Source organism: Podarcis bocagei, assembly GCF_964188305.1.
Source record: "Podarcis bocagei genome assembly, chromosome: 7".
Lineage (NCBI taxonomy): Eukaryota > Metazoa > Chordata > Lepidosauria > Squamata > Lacertidae > Podarcis > Podarcis bocagei.
This window is the reverse complement of record NC_138132.1, coordinates 82806497-82834395: the sequence shown is the minus strand read 5'-3', so window position 1 is coordinate 82834395 and position 27899 is coordinate 82806497. Positions and strand designations below refer to the sequence as shown.

Here is a 27899-nt window from a genome sequence, read left to right as displayed (position 1 = left end):
ACGTCCCCCACATATGATAAAAGGTACCTTCTTTTCCTTTACATTTCCAGCAGATCTTTGTACCTGTTCTAAACATTTCTGCTAACTTACTAGGAGTCAAACACCACCGGTACATCATTTTCATATAATTTTCTTTCAGCGTACAACAACATGCCGTGAATTTCAGGGTGCCAGAATTCATATATCAACACAGCCTTGCAGATTTGCCGTATTTTTTGCACCATAACACTCACTTTTTTCCTCCTAGAAAGTAAGGGGAAATGTCTGTGCGTGTTATGGAGCGAATGCCTACGGATGGCGGGGGGATCTGCTGCAGTCGTGAGCAGAGGATCCATGGTTCCCCTTCCTTCCCTCCTCCGTGGCTTGCTTTGAAACAGCAAAGCGGGAGAAGAGCTGCTGAGTGGGGAGGAGAGAGGGACAGAGAGCCTGCTTGCTTTAAAGGAGCAAAGCGGGAGAGGAGAGGAGCCGCTTATACGGGTCACCCCAAATTCACCAGCAGATCACATAGCATGTCCATGGCTACAGCTTGCACCAAAAAAATCATGCACCCACTGTTGCCTGGGGCCGCAGTGGTGCAAAAACGTGGTTACAAAGCATGGATCCACATGGATCCTCAGGATTTTTGCATTGGGCCACCCCAAACTCACCGTCAGATCACATGTATGTGGCCACAGCATGAACCACAAAAATCATACACCCACTGTTTCGTTTAGAATATTTTTTTTCTTGTTTTCCTCCTCTAAAAACTACATGCGTGTTATGGTTGGGTGCGTGTTATAGAGTGAAAAATACGGTAAATGTCCTTTTCCTCCAGCCTCTCACCAGCGGGAGGCTAGCAGCCTGCGTTTCCATGATCCTAGTCCTCATGGTTCTGAATCAAGGGCAGGTCCATCTGGCCCAGTATTGTGTACACCAGTTGGCAGCAGCTCTTAAGAATTTCAGATTGGGAGATGCCAGGAATCAAACCTGTGACCTTCGGTATGCAAGGCAGGCGATTTCCCACTTTGCTAGAGTTCTTTCTCCACTGAGGCCAGCACAGAAACGAAAGCTATTACCCTCGTAGAAGGCATGTTTCCCCACTAGACTTCTACCAAGTAGCGACAGAGGAGTGGCAAGACGTTCTGTTCCCCACCAGCATTTCTGTGGAGGAACAGACGCCCTTTCTAGTGCTCTATGTGGGGCTACCTTTGAAGGTGACCCAGAAACTACAACTAATCCAGAATGCGGCAGCTAGACTGGTGACTGGGAGCAGCCGCCGAGACCACATAACACTGGTTCTGAGAGATCTACATTGGCTCCCATTATGTTTCCGAGCACAATTCAAAGTGTTGGTGTTGACCTTGAAAGCCCTAAACGGCCTCGGTCCAGTATACCTGAAGGAGCGTCTCCACCCCCATCATCCAGCCTGGACACTGAGGTCCAGCTCTGAGGGCCTTCTGGCAGTTCCCTCACTACGAGAAGCAGAGGTTACAGGGAACCAGGCAGAGGGCCTTCTTGGTGGTGGCGCCCACCCTGTGGAACGCCCTCCTGTCAGATGTTAAGGAAATACCGTATTTTTCGCCCTATAGGACGCACCGGCCCATAGGACGCACCTATTTTTTGAGGGGGGAAATCAAAGGAAAAAATTTGATTTCCCCCCAGGTTTGCGCAGCCATCCCCAAGCTAGAAGAGGGAGACGGAGTGCTCCGTCTCCCTCTTCTGCCTTCAGGGACAGCTTGGCCCGCTTGCTTCTCCCACCCCCAGCCTCCAGATCAGGTTGGGGAATAGCGGGATGGCGGAGCGCCGCCATCCCGCTATTCCCCGACCTGATCTGGAGGTTGTGGGGCTGGCGGGGGGGAGAAGCAGGCTTGCTTCTCCCACCCCCAGTCTCCAGATCAGGTCGGGGAATAGCGGGATGGCGGCGCTTCGCCATCCCCCTATCCCCCAAGCTTGTGGGGCTGGCAGGGGGGGGGAGAAGCAGGCTTGCTTCTCCCCCCGCCAGCCTCCAGATCAGGTCGGGGAATAGCGGGGTGGCGGCTCTGCGCCTCCCCGCTGTCCCCAGCTTTTGGGTGCAGGCTGCTGCCCGCAAGCCTTGCGAGCCCGCGGGACATCCCGCCGGGCTTGCAAGACTTGGGATAGCTTCCTGAAGCCTGGAGAGCTAGAGGGGTTGGTGCGCACGGACCCCTCTCGCTCTCCAGGCTTCAGCGAAAGCCTGCATTCGCCCCATAGGACGCACCCAGATTTCCCCTTCATTTTTGGAGGGGAAAAAGTGCATCTTATAGGGCGAAAAATACGGTAAACATCTACCTGACTTTTAGAAGACATCTGAAGGCAGCCCTGTTTAGGGAAGTTTTTAATGTTTGATGTTTTATTGTATTTTTAATATTTTGTTGGAAGCTGCCCAGAGTGGCTGGGGAAACCCAGCCAGATGGGCAGGGTATAAATAATAATTTTTATTATTTTTATTTTTCTTCTTCTTCTTCAGATCAGATGGAAACCAAAGGAGCTGGTGAGGGAGGAGTGGCAAGATTCTTTCCACCTCCCCTGCCTGCTTACTCACCTGCACAGAAATTCCTGATCACCTCTGGCGACCAGGCAAGATTTCAAATGCGAGGCTACGTTGACCCAGCTGAGGGGTGCGCTCTCTCTCTCTCTCTCTCTCTCTCTACTGCCTCTTTGCACACTACAGACTTGACAGCTCACAGCCTTACCCAAGCCACCTCCTGCCCACCACGGATGGGGTTGTTTCGGGCCTCGTCTCCTGGTTCCACCCACATATGCTGACTTGTCCTACTGCCTCCGGATGCATGGGGGTCCGCTGTGGCCCCAGGGTTTTGCTTTGGCATCTGTAGAGCGTCAGCCAGATGCGGAAAGAGCTGGAGGTCAGCCTGGAACGGAGGGCTAAGCCTGGCTGAGGAGCCTCGTCGCTCGTCCGCCTGCACCCTTAAAAGAGGAGAAACCCGGTTAATGCACAATGGATGAGCTGGGTTCAGCCGGTGAAAGGGTGGTGGAAACAGGGGGCAAGGAGAGAGGATGCCCCGCCCACTTTCTGCCCTGCCCCTGCTAACCGCTGACATAAATTCAAAGTGCTGGTTTTGAGCTATAAAGCCTTAAACGGCTCAGGACCGTAATACCTCAAGGACTGCCTCTTTCCATATGAACCTACCTGAACCCTGAGATCATCCTCTTAGGCCCTCCTTTGTGCGCCTCCTCCTTGAGAGATCCAGAGGGTGGCAACACGAGAACGGGGCCTTCTCTGCAGTGGCTCCCCATATGTGGAAGTTCGCCTGGCGAACTGTTTCCTGTTCTGGCTCCTTAATAAAACTACTAACTGAAAGCTAGCTGGTGTAGCCCTGTCTCTCTCCCTCTGATCCGCGCCAAACTGTGCTACATAGCAATACTCCCAGGGGGGTCACATTTCCTTTTGCACTTTTTTTTTTTTGCAAATAAGTTTTTATTATTTTTCTAAAATTCCCCCAATAATAGCCATCTTATAGCAATATCAATTATTATATTGCAAATAAGTTATAATTATTATTCCAAATTTCCCCAAATAATAGCCAGTTTATAACAATATCAATTATTAATTTGCAAATAAGTTTTTATTATTTTTCCAATATTCCCCCAATAGTCAAATTCTAACAACGTCAATTGTCATCATGATGATTATACAAATAACTTTTATTTCCCCCAAATACCCCCAATAACAGCCAAATTATGACAAGATCTATTATTGTTAATAATATGCAAACAAGTCCCCCCCCAAAAAAATTCCCCCAATAATAGCCAAATTATAACAATATCATTAATTGGGGGGGGGGGTCCCATTTCCTGCTCACGGTTGCTTGGACAAGCGGCAAAAGCAGGCAGAGCAGGAAATCCCAATTTTTAATTTTCCACGGCATGCTAGTTTCCACAGACTCAAACGCTCTCCTCTAGCCCTGTCCTCCATCTGGGCAGGTAGGAGGCAGGCCCCAAATTTAAAGTCCCATTTCTGGCCGAGCAAAAAAACCTCAAGGAAGGGCGCAAAGGGGGGTAGGCTGGAAAAGTCTGAGAGAAGCCCAAAGGGCATTGCCCCAGCGACAAAAAAACTTTCTGTGCACCTGCAAATTCCCCAAGAAAACAACAGACATGGGGAGTTCCTTACTGCTTGGCCAAAGAAGGGGCGCTTTCAGGAATTTCCGGGCTCCGATGAAGCCGCTCTGCCGCCGGACGCACTGGCGGAAGGTGGCCGCTCTCGTCCAGTAGTTGCTGTCCTGGAAAGAAGGAAGGGATAAAGTCAAATTTGATCTCCTTACAAGAAAACAGGGTTAGGATCAGGGTGGATTTGATTCACCATATTTTTCGCCCTATAAGACGCACCAGACCACAAGACGCACCTAGTTTTTGGAGGAGGAAAACAAGAAAAAAAATATTCTGTGTGGGAAAATGATTGCTTGTATATGAGAGCATGAGCAAAGTTCTTATTGTTGCAGGGTGATCTCATAGCTAGAAGCATCCTTGGAGCATGAACAGCTCGTGCTGTCCTATATGATTGGCTAACGTAGCATGGCCTGATCGCTCGCACGGTCTAGTACGAAGGTCTTTATCTACTGGCTAGAACAAATTGCTTGGCTTGTATTTTGTATCTTTCCTTGGCTTGTATCTTTCTGATTTCACACAATAAAAGCTGTGCTGCATTAGCCCTAGGAGCAGCCATATTAGCCCTAGGAGCAGCCATATTTCGGAACCCCTCTTGGTGTGAGACTGATTTTTCCCTGGATGCCGAGCTGCAACTCGACATTTGGTGCCCCGTGTGAGGCAACTCGACATTTGGTGCCCCGTGTGACTGCCTTCGGACTTCACGTTGTTTTTCATTATTCAGCACTCACCAACACGTCGTTCATCCACGCAGTGGATCCCTGGTGAGTGCTCCCGTGTGACTGCCTGTTTTTCATTATTCAGCACTCACCAACACGTCGTTCATCCACGTAGTGGATCCCTGGTGAGTGCTCCCGTGTGATTTCTTTCGGACTTCATGCTGTTTTACAACGTTCAGCTCTCACCTCGCCCCGCAAGGGCTGCAGACGCGTCGTTCATCCACGTAGTGGATCCCTGGTGAGAGCTCCCGTGTGAATGTGATTCTGGACTACGTTACGGACTTATCAGCACTTATCTCCGCCCGGACAGGGCAAAAAGGCGCCTCCCTCATCCTCCTAAGGATCCCTCGGTAAGTGCTCCCTGCCTTTTTTGCAACTCTTGCAATCATGGGAAAATCTCTCTCTGCACCACAGAAAAAATTTTATAAAGACCTTAAATTCCTTTTGGCCAGTAACAACCTTGCTGTTCGGAAAGCTGACCTTAAGTCCCTTATAAAAGCCCTGGACACTCACTGTCCGTGGTTCCCCCAGGACGGAACTTGGGGGTTTGATGATTGGAAAAAAATTGGACACTTCTTTCAAAATCATCCACAAATTGATGTCAAGGTTTTGCATGCCTGGTGTAACGTCTACAAAGCTATGTCGTGTTTAACTCCTTCAAACATTCTTCTGGCTGCTGCGACAGCTTCTTCGCCCGCCCTCCCGGTACCTGTTTTGCCTGCCTCAAACCTACCTCCTAAACCGCCGGACATTTTCCCTCCGGCTCCTCCAGTCGTCCCTCCCCTGCATTCTCCGCATTCTTCACTTCCTGCACCTCCCGTTACTACTCCTCTCCAAGAATCTTCGCATTCAGCACCCCCCACTCTTCCAACTCCTGCGCCCAAGGCCTCTGGCACCGCTGTTACTACTCCTCTCCAAGAATCTCTCCGTGCCGCTGCCCCATTGTTGGGTTTTGACTGTGCAACTCCTAATCTCTTCCCTGTGATTGCTCCTGCCGCGCCAGGGGGAGGCCCAGCCCGGCACGAACAGTTTGATTTGAGATTCATAAAGGAACTGCATTCCTCTGTCAAGGACAATGGTTTACAATCTCCTTACACCCTGGGCTTGTTTGGCACTATTTTTCAACAAAATTTGATACCAGAGGATGTTAAGCTGTTGGCCCGCACTGTAATGCAGCCTCATCAAATGATTTTGTTTATACAAGCTTGGCACTGGGCCTGCCACCGTCGTGTTGATGGGATTCGGAATAATCTTAATAATGTTGCATTGGCTAATCATCAGGCTGCTTTGGCTGCTGCCGCTGCTGGTGCCGCCCCACCCCCAGCCCCCGTCATGTTAACCCAAGCTGATGTCCTCGATGGGTTAACGGGAGGAGGCAATTTTCTTACTATTGCCCAACAGCTAACTCTCCATCCTCAGTATTGGGCAGCCACCACTGCTGCCGCTCAAGAGGCTCTGGCCTCTGTCCCTGATGACAAGAATGAGCGCGATGGCCTATTGGGAAGCATCAGACAGGACCCTACAGAGCCCTATGGACAATTTGTTGATCGCTTGTACAATACCTTCAAGCGGCAAGTTCAGGACCTGGCAGCACAAGAACTGACTGTACGCCAGCTTGCATTTGCTAATGGAAATGAGGACCATAAGCAAGCGCTGCGCCTTCTAATGGCAACATCAAATATAGCCATTGCTGATATGCTTAAAGCCTGCCAGTCAGTGGGCACTGCTAGCCACGGTCTGCTAGCCACGGCCTTGTCCTCCGCCGTGTCCAAAAATCCTGCAAAGGCTACAACCTGTTGGATTGACAGTGGCTAAAGAAAAAATCCAGCGGACTTTACCCATTACGTACCTGGGACACAAGCTGACAGCATCTGCAGCCATTCCAGTTACGCCTCAACTACAGTTTCCTGGTTATCTTAGATTGGTGGATTTACAACAAATTCTTGGACAGCTGCCCACCTCTACTTTGTCTCCACTATTTTCTGCCCTTAAAGGACATAAGGATCCAGCAGACAAGATCACAGTCATTCCTTTTGATGCAGTCAACCCTAGAGGCCTGCATCCCCTGGCAATTTGGCAAATGGATGTCACCCACACGCCTTCTTCGGCTCCATTTTCTAAGGTACATCTCACTGTGGACACTGCCTCTGTGTCACCACGTTTCATTGGGCTTGGACTTTTGACTCAGCAGTACAAGGAGCAATACATCAGACTTATTTACAGCAAATGGGCTCCTGTATCTGCAGAAATGGTTGTGTGACTTCTTCTGGATTGTGGATTTTACATGCCAATAATCGAACCACGAAATATCACACAGGTTGCTCGGAAACAACCATTGGACTAATTTACCATTCTCATCCTTATTGGCATCACTTGGATTTTACCCCCCATATTTTTTTTTCTCCTCCCTCAGGAGTCCTGCCTTATGATGTGTTCCCCTGAGCATGTACAGAGGGCTGTCTTGGAACTATTGTGGACTCTTGGCAAGGGAGGGGGTGAGGGGATTTTAGTGTGTTCCAGTTGTTTCATTTTTGTGCTTTGGCATGGTTCCCGGACAGAGAGCGGGTTGCAATGTGGTTCTTTAACAGGGCCTGAGAAGACAATGGGCTCTGTTCTCGACCTTGTTGCAATCTTTTTAGTTACAGCAAGTGGAATATGCTTAGCTAGTGCCTTTTTGCTGCTGAGAAAAATGATTTTAAAAAGCTTCTCAAAGCTTTGAACCTTTTTTTTTTGGTGATGCTATTCTAGCATTCCAGTAAACGCTTCATATAAGATTAGCAATAATATGAAGGACAATCGTATAAGTTTATCGCCTGTGTTTTGTTGCTTGCAGAAATAGCTCCTTATTGTTTTCGTTTTAATCATAATAGCAAAAAAATTTTAGGTCATTATCCATATTGTAATTGGACCTATGAGTATGTTAATGGATCTTCTTATTTTTTTTAATATTACCACTGTGAGTGATAAGCCTACAAAGAAATAACCTTTGCCTTTTCTGGAACCTACACTCTAGGAATACTGATACCCCTGATAGATAAAATGTATAAGCTCCCAGAGGTTTGTTTGCGTAACAGAAGGGAAGTATAATCACCTATTTCTCATTATACAGGAACAGCCATTTCTAGATCCTTTTTCCCTCTTTAGATGTAGGGATGAATTACCGTGATTTGCATAGATTGGCAAATTGCACTGAAGCCTTGTTTAATTCTACTATCTTGGCTTTAAAAATGATTAACACAGAAATGTCAGAAATAAGAGAAGTTGTTTTATACACTTTTTATGCTTTAAATGTAATCTTTGCCTCTAAAGGTAGAATTTATGCCTTAATTCATTCTCATTATTGTATGTATATAACTGATCAATCGACCAATATCTCTGCTACTATTGATTATATGGAACAAATGATAACCATAATCCTTTGAATCCGCCTGAAGGTTTTGATCCATGGGATTGGTTATTTTCTTGGTTACCTAATGGATTATGGTTAAGAAAAATATTATTGATTGTAATTGCATGTATTGCTGGCTTCATTATGGTGTGTTGTTGCATTCAATGCATACCCTCTTTGATTTCCCAATGCACTGCATGGTGGTACCGACCACGGCCCACCACAGGGGTTACAAGAGGAATTTATGTTGCAAAGTGTAGACGCTTAGGCAATGAAGTGTACGATTTGGACTAATGGTCCCTCTTTTTTCCTCTAACAATATAAACAAGAAAAGAGGACATGTGGGAAAATGATTGCTTGTATATGAGAGCATGAGCAAAGTTCTTATTGTTGCAGGGTGATCTCATAGCTAGAAGCATCCTTGGAGCATGAACAGCTCGTGCTGTCCTATATGATTGGCTAACGTAGCATGGCCTGATCGCTCGCACGGTCTAGTACGAAGGTCTTTATCTACTGGCTAGAACAAATTGCTTGGCTTGTATTTTGTATCTTTCCTTGGCTTGTATCTTTCTGATTTCACACAATAAAAGCTGTGCTGCATTAGCCCTAGGAGCAGCCATATTAGCCCTAGGAGCAGCCATATTTCGGAACCCCTCTTGGTGTGAGACTGATTTTTCCCTGGATGCCGAGCTGCAACTCGACAATTCTGAATCTCAGAAGCCAGAACAGCAAGAGAGATCGCTGCACGGTGAAAGCAGCACTCCTTCTTGCTGTTCTGGCTTCTGGGATAGCGCAGCCTGCATTCGCCCCATAAGACGCACACACATTTCCCCTTACTTTTTAGGAGGGAAAAGTGAGTCTTATAGAGCAAAAAATATGGTAAATCATATCAATTTAAATCATGATTTAAATCACTAGTCAGTAAGACTTGATTTAAATCACTAGTCAGTAAGACTTGATTTAAATCATTTTTTTTACAGAAAGACTCGTTCTTGCTGGTATAATCTTAATATTTACAACCAGATGAAGGTTTCATTTTTGGAAGAATAAATTTTCAGAGTAGCTTTTAAAGTTATATCAAAAATTACTGATTTGGTTACACTATTAGAAATACATAGACAGATAATTATGAAATTCTTGTAAGGTTTAATAAGTTACGGTAATATTTGGACAACTTTTCTGCTGTACTGTGTTGGAAGGAGAAAAACAACCATTTCCTTAATAACAATTTAAACAATTTATATAACTAAAAAAATAACATTATAGCATATGGATATGTTTGTTAACTGAAGTGGTTAAACGGTTTCTTTAAATAAAAAACCTCCAACTGAGTTGTAGCACACATGAAAAACTTTAATGTAACTTAAATAGAAAACTATCTTTAGAAAGATTTTTCCTCCAAAAGTATTTTATTTTAAAAATCAGATTTAAATTTTAAAAACTCTGATTTTTTTTATTAATTTTTTATTAATTGTTGATTTTTATCCACCCTGGTTAGGATCCACCCAGGGGTCAAGAGGTCATGACAGGATTTGCACAGGGAGCCAAATCGGCAGAGGCTCTCTGGGATTTTGGGCACGGGGTCTTCCCCATCCCTGTCACAAGATGCTGCAGGAGATGGAACCCAGAACTTTCTGCATGCCAAGCAGGGTCCCTGCCCCTGAGCTTCCTAGTGGATAAACTCTCTATCGGAAGAATCATTGCCAGTGGCGTAGCGTGGGTTGTCAGCACCCGGGGCAAGGCAAGTAATTTGCGCCCCCTAACCCGTGGATTTGCGCACCCTAACCCTAACCCCCAGATGTTGCGCCCGGTGTGGCCGGCCCCCCCTGCACCCCCCACGCTACGCCACTGATCATTGCCTCCAGCTGTGACTCTGCTCTCCTTCCACAGCTGGAAACTTATAGCGGGGAGAGGGCTTTTGTGCTCAGATCCCGCTTGACTACTGCAACGAGCTCTACGTGGGGCTACCTTTGAAAGTGACCCGAAAACTACAACTACAGTGGTACCTCGGGTTACATATGCTTCAGGTTACAGACTCTGCTAACCCAGAAATAGTACCTCGGGTTAAGAACTTTGCTTCAGGATGAGGACAGAAATCGTGCTCCGGCGGCAGCAGGAGGCCCCATTAGCTAAAGTAGTGCTTCAGGTTAAGAACAGTTTCAGGTTAAGAACGGGCCTCCAGAACGAATTACGTACTTAACTTGAGGTACAACTGTAATCCAGAATGCGGTGGCTAGACTGGTGACTGGGAGCGGCCGCCAAAAGCATATAATACCGGTCTTGAAAGACCTACATTGTGGTGGTCACGTGGGATTGCTATGAGGAATTATGGAAAATGAAGCAATGCTTTCATCTCTCACTTGGACTACTGCAATGCGCTCTACGTGGGGCTACCTTTGAAGGTGACCCAGAAACTACAACTAATCCAGAATGCAGCAGCTAGACTGATGACTGGGAGCGGCCGCCGAGACCATATAACACCGGTCTTGAAAGACCTACACTGGCTCCCAGTACGTTTCCGAGCACAATTCAAAGTGTTGGTGCTGACCTTGAAAGCCCTAAACAGCCTCAGTCCAGTATACCTGAAGGAGCGTCTCCACCTCCATCGTTCAGCCCAGATACTGAGGTCCAGCGCTGAGGGCCTTCTGGCAGTTCCCTCCCTGTGAGAAGCGAGGTTACAGGGAACCAGGCAGAGGGCCTTCTTGGTAGTTGTGCCTGCCCTGTGGAACACCCTCCCATCAGATGTGTAGTGTACACAATTAGCTGACTTTTAGAAGACATCTGAAGGCAGCCCTATTTAGGGAAGTTTTTAATGTCTGATGTTTTATTGCGTTTTTAGTATTCTGTTGGGAGCCTCCCAGAGTGGCTTGGGAAACCCAGTCAGATGGGTGGGGTATAAATAATATATTACAGTGGTACCTCAGGTTAAGAACTTAATTCGTTCCAGAGGTCCGTTCTTAACCTGAAACCATTCTTAACCTGAAGCACCACTTTAGCTAATGGGGCCTCCCGCTGCTGCCGCGCGATTTCTGTTCTCATCATGAAGCAAAGTTCTTAACCTGAAGCACTATTTCTGGGTTAGCGGAGTCTGTAACCTAAGGCGTCTGTAACCTGAAGCGCATGTAACCTGAAGCGTATGTAACCCGAGGTACCACTGTATTATTATTATTATTATTATTATTATTATTATTATTATTATTATTATTATTACTACCATAAGGGGCATCTGGTCATCCACTGCGGGAACAGGATGTTGAGCAAGATGGGCCTCATCCTGCAGGCTCCTCTTACGTTCTTGTTCAAGCTCTGGAACCCCAGATACCATCCGCCTGTGGAACCCCCCCACTCCACCCCCAGCTCACCTGGCTGACGGAGGTAAAACGCAGAGCCCGGGATCCCCTGATCACTTTCCTCCATCGCCACATCGCCCCGTACCCCACCAGTCTCCGCCGTGGGCGTCCGTCTATCCGTCGCCGGTCAGCTCTCAGGAACTCCGCCTTCCACCTCCCGAAGCAGGACGCCAGAAGACGCTGCCCCCTGGCACTCTCCAAGCACACTAGAGTCGTGCGCCAGGTAGAAAAATGGGCGGCTGCTGCAGACCAGGAAGTGAAGGCCCTGGTGAATTTCATATAGAGAAAGGGATGAAAAAGCCTATCCATTTCCATTCTCCGTCTTCCCAATCTTAACTATCCACATCTGTAATTTAAACAGGCCATCAACAACCGAGTGTAAATTTCTCCTTACAAGTGCATTTTTTGCAATTTTGCCCATTTTTTAATACAAAGCAACGTTCCCTAATGTTGTTGGAAGTTTAGATGCAACTCAGGGGTTTGCATGGGGCTTAAGCAGATAGAGTAAGAGACCTCCAGATTCTCAGACTATCCCTTTACCTTCAACCTCTATGCTGACTACTCTCTATTCCTTTGAAGTTTTGACTGATACATTTTACGTCGCTCCCTGTTTAAATTTCTTCCTCCCCTCTCACCCTTCCTCCGGACTTCAATGTAATTCTGGGTGGTTTCTTGGTTTCTCCAACTAGACAGCTAGGACTACAGAACTTTCCCCTGTAAACAATGTACAGTGGTATCTCGGAAGTCGAACAGAATCCGTTCCGGAAGTCCGTTCAACTTCCAAAACATTCAGAAACCAAGGCGCAGCTTCTAATTGGCTGCAGGAAGCTCCTGCAGCCAATCAGAAGCCCCGTCAGACATTTGGCTTCCAAAGAACGTTCACAAACCGGAACACTCACTTTTGGGTTTGTGGCATTTGGGAGCCAAAATGTTTGACTCGCAAGGCGTTCGGGATCCAAGGTACGACTGTACTTCCCTAAGCAAACACAAATTTCTGTATTTTATACCGAGTCTCAACCTGAATGCCTTCCAATAAACGGAATCCCTGCTTGCTCAAAGCAAGGATTCAGCTCACTAAAGGTGATTTCTGCGGTTGAATGCAAAATCTATACATTAACAAATATAATACATCTTTGGATGCCTTTTTTAAAAAACAACAACTAATAAATGCATTTTAATGCCTTTCTCTAGCCCGACATTTGCATTTCTTTTACTTGCCTGGAGAACTGCATTGCAAAATTCAGAGAAAGGCAAATGTCAAAGGAAGGCTGGATTTTGATCCCCGTATCGTTTGAAAAATTGTGAATTAGGTAGATTCGCCTTCAAAGGCGAACAGTATCAGATTTCGCCCCCATCCTTCATTGCCCAAGACCAGGGGTCAGTAAGGTTTACCTCGCCTGGGCTGGTCCACTCCAGCGGAGATTCCTCCCTGGGCTAGATCGTGCACGCACATGTGATTTTCGGTGTCTGCACAGACGTGATTTCCGGTGCGGCGGAAGTGAGTCCCTGCGTCGCGCTGCTTTAGTGCAGCGCGCGGGGACTTGCCGAGCGGGCGTACAGTTAAACGACCCCCGTGGGCCGCTTGTGGCCCGTGGGCCTTAGGTTGCTGACCCCCGCCCAAGACTCTTACCTGGAGAGGAGAGCCCGCTTGCGGTGTTGTTCTGCCTTCAGGTTCTGCACCGCCCTGGCCGACCAAAACGCAAAGCATTTTGCCAGCAGCTGCCTTCGATTCTGAGTGTGGCCATAACCCAGAGGGAACGGAGCTTGCATGAGAAGATCTGCGGCAGCGAGATCTTGCGAGGCACTGGGGAAATGGCTGGGAGTTGGGGAACCGTGAGGAGGAAGGTGCCCCGAGACTTCAATCGTCAACGACGAGGAGATGCTGGCCTGGCTACTGTCCTCCGAGCTGCCTTCCTATTCCCAGTCATGAAATGACAGACGTATTAATTTTGTGCTTCTAAATGCTGCTTTATTTAAGATTATATACAGAGAGAGTGAGTCTCTACTGCTAGTCCTACCCGGAAGAGACCCACTGAATAATAATAATAATAATAATAATAATAATAATAATAATGATAATAATAATAATTTATTATTTATAGCCCCCCCATCTGGCTGAGTTTCCCTAGCCACTCTGGGCAGCTTCCAACAAAATACTGAAATACAATCATGCAGCAAACATTAAAAGCTTCCTTAAACAGGGCTGCCTTCAGATGTCTTTTAAAGATAGGATAGCTGCTTATTTCCTTCACATATGAAGGGAGGGCGTTCCACAGGGCGGGCTCTTTTTTTGGAGGGTGTGTGTGTGTATTATTGTTAGAATTCCTGCTCCATGATTGCAGTAATGGGATTGTTGCCTATCACATGACGGTATATGTTTTGACTCCACAGAGTGGGAAGCAACAGAGACAGGATGGCTGTGCTACTGTGTTCCGTGAAGTGGGACTATTGTCCTTTCTCTTTGCTCTCTGATGCTAGAGAGAGGGAGCCATGTTGCAGTGCTCCGTGTGTGTTTATATGTAAATAAAGTAGATTAGCCAAAATGCTGAGTTGCTGAGGTCTGTTACGCAACTGTGAAGACTCTGCGGATCCCTAAGTGTGCCGATGTCTGCTGGCATCAGTTGCTGTGATGTTCGGGCAGAAGAAAGCTTTTGAAGCTCCTGAATGATCGACCAGGAGGGAGAGAACATGCCAGTCGGGCATGTGTCCCTGCCGGGGTCCTACTCGAGTGTAGGCAAAGCTCCTGACAGTTATTGGGTTATTGTTATTGTTTTTATTTCGCCCTGAGACCTCCGGGGTTAGTGCGGTATATAAATTCAATCAATCAAGCAAGCAAGCAAGCAATCAAGCAATCAAGCAATCAATCAATCGTGTGTGGGTAGATGTGTGTATATCTATCTATCTGTTGCCCCTGCTTGTTCCGCTCCCACCTATGCACCAAAGCATTGGCCCCGGGGTCAGAGGGAAGCCTGTCAGCGAGTTGTCCTCACCTTGTCCAGCGAACCGCTGGAGAGAGGCGGGGCAGGCACGTTGCTATGGAAACCAGAGGACAGGGAAGACTCCTCGGAATCCGGCAATGCAAGGAGAAGGACCTCAGTGAGGTCCCCGGGGCCGAGTCCAAGAGGATGCGGGCAGAGGGTCTTCAGGCGCCAGAGCCCAAGAGCTTCTCTCAGCTGCTGCCTTTCCGAGACTCGGCGGAAAGCGCTGTAAGGGAAAGACCTTTGTGAGCTTTCGGAGAAAAGTACAGTGGTACCTCGGGTTAAGTACTTAATTCGTTCCGGAGGTCCTTTTTTAACCTGAAACTGTTCTTAACCTGAAGCACCACTTTAGCTAATGGGGCCTCCTGCTGCCGCTGCGCCACCGGAGCACAATATGTCCCCAAAATAACTGGTATGGGAAAGAGGAAGATCCTGCCAGGGCCTTTTGCCTACTCCAGAAAGAAAAAGTAAACAAAAAATTTCTGCAACCAGAATTCTGCAACTTCCCATACGGCTAGGCATGGGAGGGGGAAACCAGTCCCTCGCAAACCGGATTCAGCCGCCTCTCTCTGGCTTCCAAAATTTCGCCCTCTATCAATGAGGACTAGAAGCTTGCCTTTTCAAAACAACGAAACGTGAAAGCTGTGGTTTGGATACAAAAAGACCTCTCTGTGCCTGTTACCCCCGACTGCTTTGCTCTTAGGTCAGGGTCTGAGCACTTACGTCGCCCGCTGGGATTCCCGCCACCTCAGTTCCCAAGTCCGGAACGCCTGCTGCAACGTCAATGCGTGGTAGAAGTCGTCCAGGGCATCGGAGCCACTCTTTTGGGACCACCTTGCGGGGGCTGCAGGAACCTTTTCAGCTGCATCCATGTTCTCTGCTTATTTAAGTGCGGGAGGGAGAGGGAGAGGGGGGGGGAAAGCATTTAGAAGGAATTTCAAGCATAGCTGTCAACCGTCCCTTATTTGGCGGGAAAGTCCCTTATCCCAGCACCGTGTCACGCTGCTGTCCCTTATTGATGATGTCCCTTAAATTTCCCGGGTTTCAAGGGAAGCAGCTCCTCTCCCTCCCTCCCTGCCAGCCAGGGAAGAGGGAAGCTCCAACAGTGTTGCTTGGCTGCCCGCCCCCCCGGCCTCCTCTCACCAGCCTCGGCCCCCAGGAGCCCCTCCCCGCCGGGACTGAGGAGCCTTGAGATGAGAGCGAGGGCAACCATAGAGAAAGCAGTTCAGAGAGAGGAGGAGGAGGTGGAGGTGTGGGCAGGTGTTCCAAGGGCTAACCATAGAGGGGGAAAGCGGAGGAAGGACCGCAAGCGCTTCTCCCATAGATTTGTTGTGGTAGACTAACATAGATGGTCTGATCTGTGGGTTTACTTCAGGCGCTATTCCCCCCTCTCTTCCTCCTGCCCCACCTGATGGAACTGAGAGCTGCAGATGGAGCACGAGAGAAAAGATACAGAACTGCAGCAGCATCTTCGTAGCTTGGACTTCGTTTTGCGCGAAAAGTGGTTGCTGCTTGTATTTAATTGCAGTGTTTCATCAGTTGGAAATGAAAGGCTAAAAACTGGCACTGCTCTCCAAAATTATCTGGTCCCTTTTAACTTCGTATTTCAGCTGGCTGACTAAAATCCCTTATTTTGGCTGCCGATCCCTTATTTTCAAGGCTGCTGGTCCCTTATTTTCAAATCTGTAAGTTGACAGCTATGATTTCAAGTACAGGAGATGCTCGGGTTGCAAACATGATCCGTGCAGGAGGCATGTTCGCGACCCACAGTGCAGCGTCTGCGCACACGCGGGTCGTGATTCGGCGCTTCTGCGCATGCACAAAGTGTGATTTAGTGCTTTGCACATGCACCGAAACGCGGAAGTAACCCGTTCCGGTATTTCCGGGTTTGGTGTGGTGCGTAACCTGAAAACGCAAAACCTGAAGCATCTGTAACCCGAGGTATGACTGTACACAAATGATGAGGTTTTTCTAAACTTCCAGAAAGCTGCCCTGGGAGTAGCTCAGTGGTAGAGAACCTGCTTTGCGTGCAGAAGGTGGCAGGTTCAATCCCAGCGTCTCCAAGGAAACCTGGAAACCCTGCGGAGCTGCTGCCAGCCAGTGTGGGCAACGCTCAGCTAGATCATAGCTGTCAACCGTCCCTTATTTGGTGGGAATGTCCCTTATCCCAGCGCTGTGTCCCACAGCTGTCCCTTATTGATGATATCCCTTAAATTTCCCGAGTTTCAAAGGAAGCAGCTCCTCTCCCTCCCTCCCTCCCTGCCGGCCAGGGAGGAGGGAGGCTCCAACTATGTTGCTTGGCTGCGTTGCTCACCCAATAAGGAGTCTAAGAACGACTGGAGGGTGGAGCTTGCATGCCTTGTGCCAATCAAATCGGCCGTGTTGCCTGGGGACTCGCCTTTGCTCAGCGCTTCCCAGCGGAGAGGTGACGGTGGTTTTCCTTGCTGCATCCCCTTTGCTGGGTTGCTGCGCTGTGGGAACCACCGCTTGAGGCTTCGTTTGGCTGCTGGCTGGGCTTTCTGCCTTTGGCTTGGAGGGGCTCAGAAGGTGAACATACCTGTGCTCTGAAAATCCCTTATTTTGGCTGCTGATCCCTTATTTTCGAGGCCTTATTTTCAAATCTGTAAGTTGACAGCTATGAGCTAGATGGAACAAGGACCTTTCCTTGTAGATTTCCTAATGAAAGCCAGCCCTTTATTCAAAACCATGAGGACTAGAATCTCAGTTCCTTTTTTCAGGGGGAAGGCTGCAGCTCAGAAAGAGGAACCTCTCTCTGAAACCCCAAAGAGATGCTGCCAGTCAGTGCAGGCAATCCCGAGCAAGTTGGACCCGATGGCTTAACTTTGCTACAGTTCTCACCGTGGGCTCTCTTCCGCTTCAAGTCCCACAGCTCCAGCAGTGTCTTCCTGGCCTTTTCCCGAACTTGCAACATCAGGGCCCATTGATGGAAATGCACCCTCAGGGATTCGAGTCGCAGGCGTTCCCTGCTGTGTCTGCACAGCGCCTCCCGGTCTGCCACGGACTTCCAGGCCTGGAAACAGCTTGAGGGGGGTGGGGAAAGGAACAGAACGGCTTAGGAAGAGCCTGGCAGCAGGACCCTGTTTAGGGAAGCTTTTAATGTTTGATGTACAGTGGTACCTCGGGTTAAGTACTTAATTCGTTCTGGAGGTCCATCCTTAACCTGAAGCACCACTTTAGTTAATGGGGCCTCCTGCTGCTGCCGCGCCGCTGAAGCACGATTTCTGTTCTCATCCTGAAGCAAATTTCTTAACCCAAGGTATTATTTCAGGGTTAGCGGAGTCTGTCACCTGAAGCGTATGTAACCTGATGCGTATGTAACCCGAGGTACCACTGTATTACAGTATTTTAATATTTTGTTGGAAGCTGCTCAGAGTGGCTGGGGAGGCCCAGCCAGATGGGCGGTAAATAAATAAATAAATAAATAAATAAATAAATAAATAAATAAATATTGTTGTTGTGAAAACTGCAGGACAGCAAATACTGGCCTTCCTTGCAAGGCTCTTGTGAAGAATGCAGAACTGCATCATGCAAGGCTAACTTTTTTTTTTTAAATTTTAATCTGTAGCAATAATACAAAACAGAGACACTGACCTACCTCACAAGGTTGCTGTGAAAGCTGCAGAGCAGCAAACGCTGGCCTCCCTTGCAAGGCTCTTGTGAAGGCTGCAGAGCACCCTCTGGCAAACTAATCATGCAAAGACGTAGAGCAGCATTGCGTGGTGCTAATGCCTTGTTTCAGAAACTTGGGTCTCCAGGTTGTTTCGGGACTACAATTCCTGCTAGCTAGGGATGATGGGAGTTGTAGTCCAAAAGCAGCCAGAGACCTATTGAAAAGAACATGGTACCAGCAATTTAGTTGATACCTGAGACTAAGTAATGTTTAAGAAAAAGATGAAATTTGAAGTAATATTATGTTTGAATTATATTGATAAGTATTGGACAAAAGTTATTTGAAGTTTGAGACATAATACTTGAGAAGCACAAATTAAGAGCTGAAACAAGGTAATAAATTGCTGTTTATAACTTTAAAATTGAGAACGCAGGGAAGGGAGATGTGAGGAAGTCCAGTTAGTTATGTAAAAATGTGTTAGGAATTGTTATGTTGTTTTTTATTATAGATTTATGTTTTTGTTTTTGTATGGGTTTTTTGTTGTTTTTGTTTGGTGAAGGGATGGTATATGTTTGGTGACTTTTTTCTGTTGGAAATTTGCAATAAATTTTTTTTTAAAAAAACAACAAAAGCAGCCAAAGACCTGAGGTTGGGAAACACGGTGCTAATGCAAACCTACCCTGGAAAGTTGTCGCAAAGAGGTAAAGAACGTAAGGTGCGACCAAGAAGCCCACATATAAAAATTATCATCACTGTGCTCTGCTCACCGGCTTAGCAGCCCTCTCTGCAACTGAGCCACCAGCGGCAGGATCCGCCGGGCTGCCTTGTAGCGGAAACGCCAGGCCTCAAATGCGCTCACCAGCCTCTTTTTCTCTAGGAGGGCGAGAGCTTCCTGGGCGCGAATCTCCTCTTTCTCCAGACGCTCCTTCTGAAGGCGCCACAATCTGAAAGCTGCTGCGTTGCAGGGGAAAAGAAGGGGGGAGACAACGGGGGTGAGGAGAGCGCCAGGCAGGTAGATTTTCGTTTCCAAGCACAATTCAAAGTGTTAGTGCTGACCTTGAAAGCCCTAAACAGCCTCGGTCCAGTATACCTGAAGGAGAGTCGCCACCCCCATCGTTGAGCCCGGACACTGAGGTCCAGTGCCGAGGGCCTTCTGACAGTTCCCTCGCTGCGAGAAGCCAAGTTACAGGGAACCAGGCAGAGGGCCTTCTCGGTGATGGTGCCTGCCCTGTGGAACGCCCTCCCGTCAGATGTCAAGGAAATAAACAACCACCTGACTTTTAGAAGACATCTGAAGGCAGCCCTGTTTAGGGAAGCTTTTAATGTTTAACCGGCCACTGTATTTTAATATTTTGTTGGAAGCCGCCCAGAGTGGCTGGGGAAACCCAGTCAAATGGGTGGGGTATAAATAATTATAATTATAATTATTGTTCTAAGCTTGGGGCAAATACTTTGCGTGCTGTAAGAACGCCTAAGAAGACCTCTTACGGCCCCATGAGTGGGGAGCGCTTTTTCAGCCCGGGGGCCGTATTCCTTTCTGAGGGCCATTGGTCGGTGGAGCCCGAGGCACAATGGAGGTAGCGATTCTTGAATTGCAGCAGGTTGGACTGGATGACCTTTGGGGGGTCCCTTCCAAATCCACAAATCTATAAAATTTTATTTGAGGGATCAGAGTACAAGGGCATATCCCCATCGCACACACACACACACTCAAGGAGGGTGTGAGACAGGGCCAGTAAAAGGTGTGGTTATGGCAGTGGCGTAGCGTGGGGGGTGCCAGGGGTGCCAGCCGCACCGGGCGCAACATTTGGGGGGGCGCGTTTGGCCGGCTCTCCTTGAGGAAGCAGGAACCCCACTGTCCAGGCGGAGAGACCTCCTCCCGCCGCCAGCCTTCGGAAGGCTGCTCCGAAGCCTGGCGGTGGGGCGGAGAGCAGTGGCGTAGCGTGGGGGGTGCAGGGGGTGCACGCCGCCTGCCATGCCGCCCTGGCTGCTTCAACCGCGTCCGACAGCCGGCTCGAGGCTCCTTCCGGCCGGGTCTCCCGACGGGGCGCTGCGGGCGGAGGCTCCGGCACCAAGCGCCACGCCGCCCAGGCTCGGGTCGCTGTCTGGACGCGCGCAGCCCGCCAAACGCACCATCGGCGGCGCTCTAGTGCCTGCGCGCCCAGACCGCCCACCCGCCCCGACGGCCCCCCCCACCCGCGCCGGAGGCCGGCCGACGCACTGGCCCCAGAGCCGCCCCCTCCCCGCGCCAGAAAGAAGCCCCCTCCCCGCGCCAGAAAGAAGCCGCGTCGGGACTAGCCGGGCCGGGGAGGGAGACTGAGAAGGCTGCGCCGCGACGCCCAAAGATGCGCGTCTTGACGCAAAGGGGCCCGCGGCACCCAGACGCGGACGGGACCCTCTCCCCCTGACCCGCCACTGAACTGCAATTTCCAGCTCCCTTGGCAAATCCCAGTCCCCAATCCCCAAGATGCTTTATTTGAGGCAGGGGTCCTTTAACTGCAAAAACAACACCACGGAGGGCAGTAGTCACCACGACGTTTGCCCCAGAGTAGAGCCGTCAGTATTAATGACCATGGTTAGGGGTTAGGGGGTGCAAATTACTTGCCTTGCCCCGGGTTTGGGGGCGCAAATTACTTGCCTTGCCCCGGGTGCTGATAACCCACGCTACGCCGCTGGGTTATGGGGAATTTTAGGGATGGGGGGGACGGGGACTGGAGGGTCACTTTTGGCCTCCAAACCTGAGATTCACCCACCCCGATCTATGCAAACAAGTAGCCCAGGGGGAGAACTTCTGAAATAACAATGGAATATTAGCTCTGCCCAACGGCTGGGAATAGACAGACGTAACATTTTAGAAGGACAGGAAGGAACACCATAGACAGAATAATTGTCACACACAGAAGGAATAAGGATATAGTTTGAATGGTTCACCTATGGCTTTATAAATCATTTAATGTGTCAAGGCGAATGGATGCAGTTGTCGTATAAGGGATTATTTTGACTGGAATGTAACTGAGATGAACAAGGTTTTGGAACGCGGAAACAAAGCAAATCACCAAACCATCCATTCTAGCACGCGGGAGGCCACCCAAATTATATAATTTGGCATCTGAATGACTGAGATTAGTAATCGCATTATAGTTTGGCACTGTTATAACGAGGCTACCATTGGATTATTCTAAGTGAAAACTAATAAAAATTATTGCATTTTAAAAAAAGTAGTCCGGGGCATCTCAAAACTTGCAGAAGTACAAAATATCTGAGGTTGAGGTGTGTGGGGGGGGGGAATTAAGGGAGGGAGAAGCCCCCCCCCAAGCAGCCCATGGAGGAAGGAGCATGCTCAGTGGTCCGCTGTCATCGTCGGTGGGGGGGGAACGGAACGGAACACCTTGGGAAAGGGTGTGGCTGGCGGAGCAGGCATCCTGCACAGAGGGCACCCCCACTGCAAGCTTCCTAACCGAAGTGAAGGACATGAGGCAGGAGTTGATAATACAGGTGAGCTGTGCATAAGCAAGCTGCCAGCTAGCTCTGCCGAGGCTCTTTTTATTAGCACAATACGCAAAACCAGTCAGATACATTTTGGACTGTGCCCTTTACACGTCTTCCAATCACCCAATTGTGGTGTGGTACAAAGTTATTTTGGCACCTGTTTCCACCGCGTCACTTTCCCTTTGCACAATGTTTAATCAAAAGAGTCAGGGCACAGCAGACTACTAAGAGAGCAAAAGGTTAGACAGCTGTGGCTTGTCTGCGGGTGGAAGTGTGCTCTCTTCCTTCTCTCTCTAAGGAAGGGGGAGAGAGGGAGAGAAGAAAGAGAGAGAGAGAGAAGGAAGGGGGAGAGAGAGAGAGAGAGAAGGAAGAGAGAGAGAGAAAGAGAGAGAGAAGGAAGGAAGGAAGGAAGGTAGAGTGATATGGAAGAGAGAGAGAGAAAGAGAGATGAGAGAAAGAGAGAGAAAGAGAGAAGGAAGGGGGAGAGAGAGAGAGAGAGAAAGAGAGAGAGAGAAGGAAGGAAGGAAGGAAGGAAGGAAGGAAGGAAGGAAGGAAGGAAGGAAGGGAGGGAGGGATAGAGTGATATGGAAGAGAGAGAGAGAAAGAGAGATGAGAGAAAGAGAGAGAAAGAGAGAAGGAAGGGGGGAGAGAGAGAAAGAAGAGAGAGAAGGAAGGAAGGAAGGAAGGAAGGGATAGAGTGATATGGAAGGGAGAGAGAGAGAGAGAAAGATGAGAGAGAGAAGAAAGGGAGAGAAAGAGAGAGATAAGGGGGAGAGAGAGAGAGAGAGAAGGAAGGGAGAGAGAGAGAGAGAGAGAGAGAGAGAGAGAGAGAGAAGGGAGAGGGAGAGAGAGAGAGAGAGAGAGAGAGAGAGAGGCTTGTCTGCTGGTGGAAATGTGCTCTACACCTGACAGTCACTCCTTCCCAACTTATCTCGAGCCACTATATAAGCAGCTGCTCAGGGGCAACAGCCTTACCAGCCAAGCGCCTCACATCCCGCAGAGCCACAGCCTTTCTGAAGCTCTCGCCCCCTCCCTGCTGGCGACGAAGCTGCGTCCAGAGATTTCCCTCCGCCCTGAAAAAAAGGAGAGGTGGAAAGAAGGTAAAAGTCCCTACCAGAGAAAAATGGCAGATCAAATTGATGGATTATGCCGAAATGGCCAGAATGACCAGAAGAATCAGAAATCAGGAAGACCTAAAATTTTAATAGGGAATGGGGAAAATTTATAACTTATCTTAAAAACCATTGTAAACAGTTAAAACCGTTAGTAGGATTGGGATATCACTTGTAGTTTAAGGGTGGATTTTGGACACAATGGAGAGGTAAAAGATTTTGGATGATCATAAAAGTTGCAGTAGGAAATGATTAACAATAGGACCCACAAAGGGGAGGAGGAAAGTCCAGGAGATTCTATGGAATCTTGTTTTTATGTTGTATGTTGGATAAAAGGTAAAGGGACCCCTGACCATTAGGTCCAGTCGTGGCCGACTCTGGGGTTGCGGCGCTCATCTCACTTTATTGGCCGAGGGAGCCGGTGTACAGCTTCCGGGTCATGTGGCCAGCATGACTAAGCTGCTTCTGGCGAACCAGAGCAACGCACGGAAACACCATTTACCTTCCCGCCAGAGTGGTACCTATTTATCTACTTGCACTTTGACATGCTTTCGAACTGCTAGGTTGGCAGGAGCAGGGACCGAGCAATGGGAGCTCACCCCGTTGCAGAGATTTGAACCGCCGACCTTCTGATCGGCAAGACCTAGGCTCTGTGGTTTAACCCACAGCGTCACCCACGTCCCTCTGTATGTTGGATATGTGACTGTAAAACTTTAATCTGAAAAACCAAATAAATAAATTCAAAAAAGAAAAAAGGCACGGTGGTTCTGTTTATCCTCCCAAAGTGCGTGTCTGTGTGCAGCGGCCAGTTTCAGACTGAGGAGGCCGGGATGCAGATTCCTGCTCACCTACAGAGATTAGATTGGCGCCATCTCTCAGAGCCAGCCTACCTTGCAGGCGTGTTGCAATCTATTTAATGCTACAATCCCGAGCAAACTATCCGAATCGGGATTCCTGTCTTTCTCCTCTTTTACGTACCTGCTATACCGGGCAGCGTCTTCCAGGTGTTCCGCAAGTAGGTGGCATAGGTTGGGGGACATCCTTACGCCCCCTGCTTCTGGGGTTGTCGGAGGGCCTCTGCTGGGGCTCGCTGCCTCCAGTTGCCGGGAAGGTTGTGCCTCCCGCTGCTTCGCCAAAGCATCCTGCCACTAACAAAGAACCAGGCTTGGAATAATTAATAAACAACAACAACAACAACAACAACAACAACAACAACAACAACAACAACTTATTATTTATACCCCACCCATCTGGCTAAGTTTCCCCAGCCACTCTGGGCGGCTCCCAACAGAATATTAAAACCACATTAAAACATCAGTCATTAAAAACTTCCCTAAACAGGGCTGCCTTCAGATGTCCTCTGAAAGTCAGATAGTTGTTTATTTCCTTGACATCTGACGGGAGGGCGTTCCACAGGGCAGGCGCCACCACCGAGAAGGCCCTCTGCCTGGTTCCCTGTAACCTCACTTCTCAAAGGGAGGGAACTGCCAGAAGACCCTCATAGCTAGACCTCAGTGTCCAGGCAGAATGATGGGGGTGGAGGCGCTCCTTCAGGTATACAGGACTGAGGCCGTTTAGGGCTTTAAAGATCAGCACCAACACTTTGAATTGTGCTCGGAAACGTACTGGGAGCCAATGTAGGTCTTTCAGGACCAGTGTTATATGGTCTCGGTGACCGCTCCCAGTCACCAGTCTAGATGCCGCATTCTGGATTACAGTAGTTACATTTTCCGGGTCCCCTTCAAAAAGCGCACTGCAGTAGTCCAAGCGTCCAGAGCATGCACCACTCTGGTGAGACAGTCTGCGGGCAGATAGGGTCTCATCCTGCGTACCAGATGGGAGCTGGTAGACAGCCGCCCTGGACACAGAATTAACCTGCGCCTCCATAGACAGCTGTGAGTCCAAAATGACTCCCAGGCTGCGCACCTGGTCCTTCAGGGGCACAGTTACCCCATTCAGGACCAGGAAGTCCTCCACACCAGCCCACCCCCTGTCCCCCAAGAATAGTACTTCTGTCTTGTCAGGATTCAACCTCAATCTGTTAGCCGCCATCCACCCTCCAACTGCCTCCAGACATACAATCATAGAATTACAGAGTTGAAAGGGACCCCCAGGGGTCATCTAGTCCCCTGCAATGCAGGAATCGCAGCTTCAATTTCACGCTTCATAATTTTTTCACATAGTTCTAGCCTTCAATAAAAAAATATACCTGAAAAAAATAACCCTACATCACCCAGGAAGGACTGAGGTGTGGTTCGTTCTAAAACAGGAGCAGGAAAGCAAATGAGTAAATGTCAACTACGGGATTGGTTCTTCTGGATACAACCCACAAGGGACCTGCAACTAATTAGGAACACCCAATTGGTATCCTCTCTTGAAACACAGATTTTGGACCATAAAGAAGGCTGATCGCCGAAGAATTGATGCTTTGAATTATGGTGCTGGAGGAGACTCTTGAGAGTCCCATGGACTGCAAGAAGATCAAACCTATCCATTCTGAAGGAAATCAGCCCTGAGTGCTCACTGGAAGGACAGATCGTGAAGCTGAGGCTCCAATACTTTGGCCACCTCATGAGAAGAGAAGACTCCCTGGAAAAGACCCTGATGTTGGGAAAGATGGAGGGCACAAGGAGAAGGGGACAACAGAGGACGAGGTGGTTGGACAGTGTTTTCGAAGCTACAAGCATGAGTTTGACCAAACTGCGGGAGGCAGTGGAAGACAGGAGTGCCTGGCGTGCTCTGGTCCATGGGGTCACGAAGAGTCGGACACGACTAAAAAACAATTGCCTTAATACAAGTTTGACATGGCCTTTGGCTAGAAAAAAATACTGGCGAACTTGGAAACTTGAGGAACTTACCATCTGCAGATTGGCATATTCATGCATCTAACTCATGATCGGCTGCTCTGACTGACAGCAGCTCTCCAAATTTAATGATTTATCAAAAAACCAGAGAGGGTGTGTGTTCTACCAGTGAGGCGTAGCTGGACCCAGAGGCTGGGCCCATCTTGCTTGCACCCTGCTCTCTTAACGCACCCCCAAGCCCTCTTACCTTGTGGAAACTGGCAGCCAGCGCCACCAGAATGTGGTTCCTCTGGGCAATGCCTGCTTGAAACTTCCTTAACTGCACGGCCCACCGCAGGGCAGCAAGACCCTTGCGCAACAGCTGGTGCTCATACAGAGCCCGGGCAGCGGCCGTCTTCCCAAAGACGTGGTTGCGCCAGGCCACAAAACATTTCTCCAGCTGGGGGTCCACCCTCTGGGGCAAAGGCCTGGGAGAGAGGGGATGGAAGGAAACAAGAGCTAGCGTTTCGTTTAACCAATTAACCCCCACAAATTTAAGTTGATTAAGTGATCAGCTCGAGTTGATTAATCTAATCGGATCTCTTTAAGGGAATAGGCGATACTTCTAAAGAGAAAGCAGGTTTTGGAGACAATGTGCACATCGCTTGGGATGGACAGGCGTTCACCCCACCTACAGCTTTTTAAAATACATGCTGCTATTAAAAAATATTTATTTACTACAGCGGTACCTTGGTTCTCAAACGCCTTGGTTCCCAAATGACGAAAACCTGGAAGTAAGTGTTCCAGTTTTGGAACATTTTTCAGAAGCCAAACATCCAATATGGCTGTCTGCTATTGTTTCTGGGGCGCCTGCACCAATCAGAAGCTGTGCCTTGGTTTTCAAACATTTCAGAAGTCAAACAGACTTCTGGAACGAATTACGTTTGGCGCTTTTGATTTTGCTATTTGTTTTGTGTTTTTGAGGCTTTTTCGGTTCACTTGTTTTTGTGACTGTGTGGAACCCAGTTCAGCTACTAATTGATCGATTGGTTTAATGATTGAGTGACTACAGAAATGGATAAAAGCCCCCCATCCAAACAATGACTATCATCAGTGCTGGTAAGAAGAAAATTAATTTTAATTTTTAATCATCTACAAAACTGTCTTATTTATTTTATACTACAGTACATTGATTATTAGGGACACGGGTGGTGCTGTGGGTTAAACCACAGAGCTGAGGACTTGCCAATCAGAAGGTCGGCGGTTCAAATCCCTGCAATGGAGTGAGCTCCCATTGCTCGGTCCCTGCTCCTGCCAACCTAGCAGTTTGAAAGCACGTCAAAGTGCAAGTAGATAAATAGGTACCACTCCGGCGGGAAGGTAAACGGCGTTTCCGTGCGCTGCTCTGGTTTGCCAGAAGCGGCTTAGTCATGCTGGCCACATGACCCAGAAGCTGTACGCCGGCTCCCTCGGCCAATAAAGTGAGATGAGCGCCACAACCCCAGAGTCGGTCACGACTGGCCCAAATGGTCAGGGGTCCCTTTACCTTTACATTGATTATTGCTTTATGGCTCAATGGTCTCATTAGATAGTAAAATTCATGTTAAAAAGGGGTTGTTTTTAAAAGTCTGGAACGGAAGAATCCATTTTACATTACTTTCTATGGAAAAGCGCGACTTGGTTATGGAACGGGCTTCCAGAATGGATTAAGTTTGAGAACCAAGGTACCACTGTATTTGATTTAAATGGAGGAGGGGTATCTTTAAAAAAATGTAAACACATTTGGTAACATTTACAACACCAAAAGCGTTTAAAGACGGGAAAAAGCATTACCTGTTTCTCTTCTTCTCCATCAATTCCAGGTCCTGTAAGAAAAGAAAGAAAAATCAAGACAATATGTTGGAAGAAGCTCATCCTGCCTCTTATGGAATCTCTGGGCACCACGCAAGGCTTGGGACATTCCACACCCACAAGATTCTAAATTCTGCGCCATGGTAACCTGAATTGGACTGAAAAAGCCTGAGGAAAGCAGAAATCTACCACCTGAATCCACAGCGCAGATCGAAATAAAATAACATACACACCCTGGCATACATCAGCTTATCTCACACAATTTAGTTTTGTTTCCAACTAACTTGTGGAACTCACCGCCACAAGCTGGGAGTGAAGGCCACGAGCCACAAAACTCAATGTACATCCAACATGCCGCTCCGTTAGCTGATAAGCAGAATGGCTGTATCAATTTGGACTTCAGGTGGTTGGCAGGAGCGGGAGAAGGGGGGATCTCTACGTTTAGGGCATTGCTCCTGAATCCAATAATAATAATAATA

At 48.4% G+C, this 27899-nt stretch overlaps 1 protein-coding gene across 3 annotated transcripts in view; it reads right to left on the bottom strand.

The window, feature by feature from the left end:
* LOC308591886 (uncharacterized protein C1orf167 homolog) overlaps positions 1–27531 on the bottom strand; it is a 33691-nt gene extending 6160 nt beyond the window's left edge. The window contains exons 1-12 of one of the 3 annotated variants that reach the window (XM_081202982.1): positions 27403–27531; positions 25838–26057; positions 23765–23934; positions 22650–22747; positions 18953–19139; positions 17414–17595; positions 15278–15434; positions 14567–14780; positions 13207–13490; positions 11589–11841; positions 4127–4235; positions 2691–2922 (exon numbers count right to left, since the gene is read on the bottom strand). In XM_081202982.1, coding sequence (XP_081059108.1) covers positions 2691–2922; positions 4127–4235; positions 11589–11841; positions 13207–13490; positions 14567–14780; positions 15278–15434; positions 17414–17595; positions 18953–19139; positions 22650–22747; positions 23765–23934; positions 25838–26057; positions 27403–27422 — 2126 coding nt within the window. In that variant the 5' untranslated portion in view covers positions 27423–27531. The remainder of the gene's footprint in view (positions 1–2690; positions 2923–4126; positions 4236–11588; positions 11842–13206; positions 13491–14566; positions 14781–15277; positions 15435–17413; positions 17596–18952; positions 19140–22649; positions 22748–23764; positions 23935–25837; positions 26058–27402) is intronic. The other 2 variants (XM_081202983.1, XM_081202984.1) reach the window with 2 other exon arrangements.
* Between the last annotated feature and the right edge of the window lie 368 nt (positions 27532–27899).